This window comes from Marmota monax, unplaced genomic scaffold, assembly GCF_021218885.2.
Source record: "Marmota monax isolate L192 unplaced genomic scaffold, Marmota_monax_Labrador192_F-V1.1 WCK01_AAM20220418_F8-fsc00170, whole genome shotgun sequence".
Taxonomy (NCBI): Eukaryota; Metazoa; Chordata; class Mammalia; order Rodentia; family Sciuridae; genus Marmota; species Marmota monax.
This window is the reverse complement of record NW_026692395.1, coordinates 3885771-3895158: the sequence shown is the minus strand read 5'-3', so window position 1 is coordinate 3895158 and position 9388 is coordinate 3885771. Positions and strand designations below refer to the sequence as shown.

At 40.5% G+C, this 9388-nt stretch overlaps 1 protein-coding gene across 3 annotated transcripts in view; it reads left to right on the top strand.

Moving 5' to 3' along the window:
• The first annotated feature begins 303 nt into the window (after positions 1 to 303).
• The window catches only part of Znf157 (zinc finger protein 157), a 40907-nt gene continuing 31822 nt past the window's right edge, over positions 304 to 9388 (top strand). For 2 of the 3 annotated variants that reach the window (XR_009226646.1, XM_058578714.1), the window contains exons 1-2: positions 374 to 479; positions 2783 to 2970. Coding sequence is in view for 2 of the 3 variants with exons in the window: in XM_058578714.1 (XP_058434697.1) it covers positions 434 to 479; positions 2783 to 2970 (234 nt within the window). In the remaining variant the exon portion in view is untranslated. Of the gene's footprint in view, positions 480 to 2782; positions 2971 to 9388 lie in introns of all 3 variants that reach the window. The other variant, XM_046442578.2, reaches the window with a different exon arrangement.

The window sequence follows — 9388 nt, the reverse complement described above, 5'->3', positions numbered from 1 at the left end:
GTACCGCTTTAACCTGACTTCTCCTCCTCATCCCAGTGGTAGCGCCAAGAAGAGGATTGTACCATTCTGAGTCCTTTCCCCTCTTGCTCAATGTATCTACTTGGGAGCTAAGGGTACACACCTCCCTATGCTCCCGGAAGGGAAGGCAACTTTGTTTTGCTAAACTTTGTAGCGATCTACAGAATCCATTTCCAAAGTCTAGCGTCTACCGGAAGCTTGCCTTCGCCAGGCTTCTACACCTGAACACCCCCCTTGATCCCGCCTTCTGTGGAACAGCCCGCTGTACGGAATTGGGCGCGAATATGGCGGCCCTCATGGAGAGAAGACTTAGCGCGGCCATGTTGATCTCCTGATAACGCCATTCATGGCCAAAGTCTCTGCCGATCCGTAACACCTTGTTCAAGTGTGAGTAGACTGCAACCTCTCAGCCCTTATGATTGGGTGCAAAACCAACAGTCCTAGAAGCTGCAGTGTCTGGGGTGAGGACAGGAAACGGAAATGGTCCTCAGAGGCCATTTAAGTCTCGGCGCGCGGCACTAAAGCCAGTGCATGAGGGTATATGGCGTGACAGTCTCTCAGGTGGTTTTGAGGTGATGGCTTTGTTGTATTTTGAGAAGGATAAATTGGAAGGTTTTGTGTGCCAGTTGCTGGTGAATTAAAGAATCCAGTGAATGGGAGTCTGTGGGGGTCAAGGTTAGGAGCCTCTGGGGTAGTCTGCTTTCAGCTCCCTTGAAGCATCATTTTTTAAAATTGTCTTTTCTCTTCCTGGAGATTGAACCCAGGGTGCTTTACCACTGAGCTACGTCCCCAGCCCTTTTTATTTTTATTTATTTATTTTTTAAATTTTGAGCTACTGCCTCACCATCTTGTAGATACTGGTCTTAAAATTTTGATCTTCCTGCCTCAGTCTCCCCCATATCTGGGATAACAGATGTGCAGCCATATTTGTCCAGGTTTCTAAACCATTTTAATTGTATAGGCCCAGCTCCTCTAACAAGTTTATTCTTAGATGTTTTATATGTTTCCTGCTATCATAATTATTAATAGATTTTTCTTCCATTTCCATTTGCTCATTGCTATTATAGGGAAAAAGTATCTGCTGTTATCATTTTATCTCGAATCCAGCCCCTTTTCACTGTACCTTGTGAATCCTAGTAACCCTTTAGCAGTCTGGTAAGTTTTCTATGTATAAAATCAAATCACTGGCAAAGAAAGCTACATTTTCATTTCTTCTCAATGTTTACTCTATTTCATCTAGAGCTCACAAAACAATTTTTGAGACATAGCGGGAATCTATTTTTTTTGTGTGTGTGTGTGTGTGTGCACATGCACGTGCTAGGGATTGAATTCCATGGTGCTTTACCACTGAGCTACATTCCCAGCCTCTTTTATTTTTTGAGACACGTTCTAAGTGGCTGAGGCTGGCCTCCTGCTTGTGATCCTCCGGCCTCAGTCTCCTCAGTTGCTGGGATTACCTGTTTTTCTTTTTTGTTTTTGTGATGCAGGAGTGGAACCCAGAGTCTCACATATGCTAAGCATGAACTCTTCTACACCCTCTGCCCTTTTTACTAATTTCAATGGCAATAGTTCCATTTACTTTTTGGTATAATATTTCAGGGCTATGTTTCAATTTCATAAGTAATTTTTGTGATATTTAACTTATTTTCTTCTTCCCTAATTTTGAGCTTTTATTAGTAATGGTTGTTGAACTGTGCTAGATGCCTTTGGGGTATAAATTAGTAGCAGCATGTCACCCCTAATTTGCTGATGTAATAAATAACAGTATTAATGTTTATCATCTTCTGGAAAGGAGAGACTCAGACTCCCCTGTAGAAGAATTTTTTTTAAAGAGAGAGAGAGAGAGAGAGAGGAGAGAATTTTTAATATTTATTTTTTAGTTTTCGGCGGACACAACATCTTTGTATGTGGTGCTGAGGATCCAACCCAGGCTGCACGCATGCCAGGCGAGCGTGCTACCGCTTGAGCCACATCCCCAGCCCTGTAGAAGAATTTTTAAGAGAGTTTTTAAAACATTTTTTTTCCAGTTGGTGTGGTGATGCACACTTGGAATTCTAGTAATATGGGGGGCTGAGGCAGGAGGATTTCAAATTTGAGGCCAACCCCAGCAATTTAGCAAGACCTTGTCTCAAAATAAAATAAAAAGTCTGGGGATGCACATGTAATCTCAGCAGTTTGGGAGGCTGAAGCAGAAGGATCATGAGTTCAATGCCAGCCTCAGCAGTGGCAAGTTGCTAAGCAACTGAGTGAGACCCTGTCTCTAAATAAAATACAAAATAGGGCTGGGATGTGGCTCAGTGGTTGATTGCCCCTGAGTTCAACCCCTGATACAAAAAAAGAAAAAATAGAAAGAAAGAGAGAAGGAGAAAGATTTTAAATGTTAAAATGGAAAAATAATAAAAAGTGGCAGAAGAGACTACCCATTCATTTTCACTGAGATTGCTAAGTCTCCTGTCTTCAGTCACCTACCAGGTCCCCAGGAACAAGTCCCTTCTCTACCTACCCTTTGGAGTTTCACCATTCTCTGGCCCACTTCTACCCTCCCTTCAAACCCAGATCTGGAATTGAAGAGTAGGCTGGCTTGTAGAGTGTGAAGCACCCTGTGGAGCCACTCAAGGATAAGGGACTCCAAGTCCATTAATTTGATCCCAGATTTCATTATCATTTTCATAATCCATGCTGAATAATACTCAGAATAGAGGTTGTTGAATTTTGTGGGGTGAATGTGGAACAACACTGATGACATGGATACTGTCCCTTTTAGGATTTCTTGATGTCTCTGTGGAGCCATTGAGCCTTGTACCTTACTGGAGGCTGCAGAATTGTCTGCATACGGACATCTCCCCAGCTTTGGAAGGGGGACTGAGGTCCAGGATGAACATGCCAGCTAATGGGAAATCACCACAGAGGTTCCCTGCACAGATTCCAGGAGAACTTGGAAGACCATTTGAGGTAAGGAGGAAGAGCCTACTTTTTTCTTAATTTATTTTTTAGTTCTCAGCGGACACAACATCTTTGTTTGTATGTGGTGCTGAGGATCGAACCCGGGCCGCACGCATGCCAGGCGAACGGGTTACCGCTTGAGCCACATCCCCAGCCCCTACTTTTTTCTATGAAAGAAATTTCATTATTTCTCTAGTTCGTTTTTATTTTGAAATAATTATAGATTCAATTGCAATGTACTGTTTACCTAGTTTCCCCTAATGGTAACATCTTATTAAACTTTGGTACAAGATCGTTACCAGGATATTGACATCCATCCCACAAGGATATCTCATGTTACACTTTAATAGCCGAGACCACTCCCCTCCCATCCCCACTCCCTCCTTAACCTCCGGCAACTACTAAACTGTCTCCTAATACAATAAATAATTTTGCCATTTCAAGAATGTTATAAAAGGCTGGGTACAGTGGTGCATGCCTGTAATCCCAGGGGCTTGGAAGGCTGAGGCAGGAGGACCACTAGTTCAAAGCCAGCCTCAGCAAAAGCGAGGTGTTAAGCAACTCTGAGACCCTATCTCTAAATAATATACAAATTAGGGCTGGGGATGTGGCTCAGTGGTCAAGTGGCCCTGAGTTCAATCTCCCGTACCAAAAAAAAAAAAAAAAAGTTAATGACATATATCCCCAGCATTCCAGTTTCTTTTTTTAAAAAAATTTTTAGTTATGTGTGGACACAATATCATTATTTTGTTTATTTATTTTCATGTGTTGCTGAGGATTGAACCCAGTGCCTCACATGTGGGAGGCAAGCATTCTGCCACTGAGCCACAAACCCAGCCCAGCATTCCAGTTTCGTTTTTTTTTTTTTTTTTTTAGAGAGAGAGAGTGAGAGAAAGAAAGAGAGAATTTTTTTAATATTTATTTTTTAGTTTTCGGCGGACACAACATCTTTGTTTGTATGTGGTGCTGAGGATCGAACCCGGGCCGCACGCATGCCAGGCGAGCGCGCTACCGCTTGAGCCACATCCCCAGCCCCTCCAGTTTCATATAAGCAGTGTCACCTGTGCTTCAGCTTTTCCTCTTTCTGCCCAAATATCTTCCGGCAATTACAGATGATGATGATAATGATGATGATGGTGGTGGTGGTGGTGGTGATGGTGATGATAATTTGGTACAGGGGCTATATCCCCAGATGTTTTTACTTTTTTAATTTTGAGACAGGGATTCACTATGTTGTTTAGGGTCTCACTAAGCTCAGTAAGTTGCTGAGGCTGCCCTCGAACTCATAATCCTCTTCACTTAGCCTCTCAAGTCACTGGGATTACAGGTGTGCACCATCACACTGGGTCAGATTATTTGTTTGTCTATAGTTTTTTTTTTTTTGTGTGTGTGTGTGTGTACTAGGGATTGAACTCAGGGGCACTCGACCACTGAGCCCCATCCACAGCCCTATTTTGTATGTTATTTAGAGACAGGGTCTCACTGAGCTGCTTAGCGCCTCACTGTTGCTGAGGCTGACTTTGAATTCTTGATCCTTCTACCTCAGCCTCCCGAGCCACTGGGATTACAGGCGCACCTGATTGTCTGTAGTTTTTACCTTTTCTAAAATGTCAATGTAGTTGGAACTATATACTATTTAGCTTTCTCAGACTGGGTTCTTTTTTGTTGTTGTTGTTTATTGATTTTTTAAAAAAATAAGTGACAGTGGAATGCATTACAATTCTTATTACACATATATAGCACAATTTTTCATATCCCTGGTGTATATAAGGTATGTTGACACCAATTTGTGTCTTCATACATGTACTTTGGATAATGATGTCTATCACATTCCACCGTCCTTGCTAATCCCTTGCTCCCTCTCTTTCCTTCCCGCCTCTAAGACTGGGTTCTTTCACTTAGTAATTTATATTTAAGGTTCCTTCATATGTTTTTGTGACCTGATAGTTCATTTCTTCTTACCACTAAGTAGTACTCCATGGTATATATGTACCACAGTTTGTTTATCCATTCCCGTATTGAAGAGCTTCTTGGTTGTTTCTAGGTTTTGGAGATTTATGAATAAAACTTCTCTGATAATTCATGTGCATGTTTTTGTGGACCTAAGTTTTCAACTTAACTGGTTACACAAGTAGGAACATAATTGCTGAGTTATATGGTAAGATTGTATTTATTTATTTGTTTGTTTGCTTGTTTATTTATTTATTTATTTATTTTGGTGCTGGGATTGAACCCAGGGCTTTGTGCATGCTATACAAGCACTCTACCAACTGAGCTATATCCTCAGCCCTATGGTAAGATTTTGTTTACTTTTGTAAGAGTATTGCCAAACTGTCTTCCAGGGGTTTTCAGCATTTTGAATCCCTTCCAACCACAAATGAGAGTTCCTGTTCCTGAATATTCTCATGAGCATTTGGTATAGTTGGTATTCTGGATTTTAACTGCCCTAATACGTGTGTAGTTGTACCTTACTTTTTAAAATGTTTTTCAGTATTGGGGATGGAACCCAGGGCCTCATATATGCTGGAAACTGCTCTACCACTGAGCTACCTCTCCAACTCTCTTTAAATTTTATTTCAAGTTTCTGAGACTGGCCTTGAATTTATGATCCTCTTGCCTCATCCTTCCCAGCAGCTGGTATTGTAAGCATATGCCACCATACTCAACTATATCTTATTGTTTTAATTTGAAATTTTCTAATGATATAGTACATAATATCGAGCACATTTTTACATGCTTATTTGCTATCTGAATGTCTTCTTTGGTGAGATATCTGTTCAGACCTTTGCTTATTTGTGTGTGTGTGTGTGTGTGTGTGTGTGCGTGCGTGCGCTGTTTGTAGTACTGGGGATTAAATCTAGGGCCTTGTGCATGCCAGGTTTGCTCATTTCTTAATTATTATTATTTTCTTGGTACTGGGGATTGAACTCAGGGATGCTTAACCACTGAGCCACATCCTTAGCCCTTTCTTATATTTTAGTTAGAGACAAGATCTTGCTAAGCTGCTGAGGCTGTCTTTGAACTCAAAATCCTCCTGCCTCAGCCTTCCAAGCCATTGGGATTATAGGCATGTATTACTGCACCCAGACTTAATTGTTTTTTTACCCCCTCAAATTTATTCAATTAAAGGACAAGACACAGTTTGTTTGCCTTCTTATTGTTGAGGTTTTTTAAAATATTATTTTAGTTGTTGTTGACCTTTATTTAATTAATTTATTTGTATGTTGTGCTGAGAATTGAACCTAGTACCTCACACATTCTAGGCAAGTGCTAAGAGTCCTTAATTTTTAAATTTTTAGGCAGTGCTAGAGATTAAACCCAGGGCCTTGTGCATGCTAGGCAAGCACTCTACCAATGAGCCACATCCCAAGCCCTTAAGAGATTTTTTAAAATATATTTTGGGTAAGACTTGCTGGATAAATGTTTTACAGACATTTCTCACAGTCTGTGCCTTATTGCTTCATTTTATTAATACTGTGTTTCACAAAGCAGAAGCTTTCTTTTTATTTATTTTTTTATTGATGCCAGGGATTGAACCTAGGGGTGCTTTACCACTGAGCCACATTTCCAACCCTTTTTATTTTTTATTTTGAGACAGGATCTTGCTATGTTGCTGAGGCTGGCCTTGAATTTGTGATCCTTCTGCCTCAGCTTTCCAAGTCACTGGGATATGGGCATGTGCTATCACACCTGGCATGAAGTTTTCAATTTTAATAAAGTCTCATTTATCAAATTCTCCTTTTGTGGATCATAGTTTTGGTGTTGTATTTAAAAAGTCATTGCCAAGCTCAAGATCACATGATTTTCTCCTATGTTACCTTCTAGAAGTTTTATACACACAGGTCTATGATCCTTTTTTTTTTTTTTTTTCGGTGGTGGTGCTGGGGATTGAACCCAGGGCCTTGTGCATATGAGGCAAGCACTCTACCAACTGAGCTATGTCTCCAGCTCTAAAAATCCATTTTTGAGTTAATCATTATGAAATGTATAATGTCTGTGCTAGATTCTTTTTTAATTTTTGCATATCACGTTGTTCCAGCATAATTTGTTGAAAAGACTATTATTTCTTAGCTAAGCATGTAGCTCAGTGGTACAGCATTTGCCTAGAATGGGCAAGGCCCTGGGTTTGGTCATCCCAAGCATGGCAAAACAAACAAAAACTCATTATTTCTTCATTTCTTTTCTTTTCTGTTTTCTTTTTCTTTTTTTGGCACTGGGGATTGAACCCAGGGACACTTTGCCACTGAGCTGCATCTTCAGATCTTTCTTATAATATTTTTTTTATTTTGAGACACAGTCTCACTAAATTTCTTAGGGCCTCACTGATTTGCTGAAGCTTGCCTCGAACTTGTGATCCTCCTACCTCACTTTCCTGAGTCACTGGAATTACAGGTATGCACCACTGTGCCTGGCTTGCTCTTGCTTTTTTGTCAAAGATCAGTTGGGTATATTTGTGTGGGCCTATTTTGGGGCTCTTTACCATGTTACATTGATCTATTCATCTATTCTTTCACCAGTAATGTTACCAGAGTTTTAGGAAGAAGGCCCTGGCTCTGGGGGTCCCAACAGACTAGGCTCAGTCACATATCTCAAGATAACAATTGAAAAAACAAGCAATAGTGAAGGCAGGAAAGCAGCTTTTTTTAAATGGTATTGGATATTGATCCCAGAGTCTCACACATGCTAGGCAAGTGTTCTATCACTGAGCTACATCCCCAGCCCTTTTTAATTTTTTAAACATTTTTAGATATAGAGGGACATAATACTTTTATTTAATTAATTTATTTTTTATGTGGTGCTGAGGATTGACCCAGTGCCTCATACATATGAGGCAAGTGCTCCACCACTGACTGAGCTAAAACCCCAATTCCCTTTTTAAATTTTGAGATGAGGTCTCACTAAGTTGCCCAGCTGGCCTGGAGCTTGCAATCCTTCTGCCTCAGCCTTGGAGTACCTGGGGTTACAAGAATGCATCATGCTTTCCTAGGAAAGGAGTTTTTTAAATTAATTTTTTTTTGCAGTAGTGGGGATTGAACCCAGGGGTATTTTACCATTAAGCTACATCCCTAGCCGTGTGTGTGTGTGTGTGTGTGTTGCTGGAGATTGAACCCAGGGCTTCATGGGCAAGCACTCCACCACTGAGCAACATCCCTAGCCCCAGAACTTTTAATTTTTATTTTGGAACAGGGTCTTGGTAATTTATTTGCCCAGGCTGACCTCAAACTTGCAATCCTTCTGCGTCAGCCTCCTGAATGGTTGAATTCATGCCCAGCAGGAAAGGAGTTTTAATCAGTGTGGTCTCATTGAGAAGAACAGAAAAAAACCAAAGATCTGTCTATGAGGGACTGAGAAGAATTTTGAGGTTTTTCTAGAAAGAGAAATGAAGGGAAGGGTTAGGATTTGCCTAGCTAGGGGCAAAGCTAGATAATCTGTTCAGGTCTTGGTCTGGTTGATTATTATCTCAAGATGATCAGGCAGGGTCTTGATGAAGATAAGAAAATTGCTGTTGCCTGGATTATAGTTACTATTCTTGTAATAAGATATTTATCCATCGGACTTGTTTTTCCTGGTGTCCAAGAAGAAAATGACTGAGGAGAACTCAGAAGGAAAAAATAAACATGTCAGAGAGGCAAGATGGAGTCAGGGAGACAAATTGGAGTTAGTTAGGACAGTGACTAGAGGCCCTCTTTCAATACTGATGTCTTTATTATTTAATTGAGCATTATAGTAATTTTTTAATACTATGTCATTTATTCTTTTACTTTTCTGATACTGTGGAAGTGAAGCCATGGGTGCTTTACTACTGAGTTCCCAGTCCTTTTATCTCACTAAGTTGCTGAGTTCCTTGCTAAATTGCTGAGATTGGCTTTGAACTTTCAATCCTCTTGCCTCAGCATCCCAAGTCAATGGGATTACAGGCATGCACCACCACAGTGGCTGTAGTAAGTCTTAACGCTGGCTAGCATCTGTACTGTGAGTTATAGATGTATGTGGTTTGGGAAGAAAAAGGCTGAAAAAGCAGGGATGAGGAATCTTTGATTCTTGGTTGGTATCATGGCAAAATTATTCAGACTCTTGTTAAAAACAGCAAGGAAGACTTTATTCAGGACTTTTGGAATAGAAAAGATAAATCAAACTCAACTCTGTATGCAGTAGAGACAAACGGGGATTCATGGCCAATGGTCAGTGTGGTGAAGGAATAGATAGAAAACTCTTTTTTGAAAAATTTTTAAGTTGCAGTTGGACACAATACCTTTGTTTTCTTTATTTATTTTTATGTGTGCTGAGAATCAAACCCAGTGCTTCACACATGCTAGGCAAGTTCTCTACTACTGAGCCACAACCCCAGTCCCAGAAAATTCTTGAGAAGAACTGGGTTAGGTATCAAAGATGGAGGAAGAGGAATTTGGTTTGATTATCAATGATA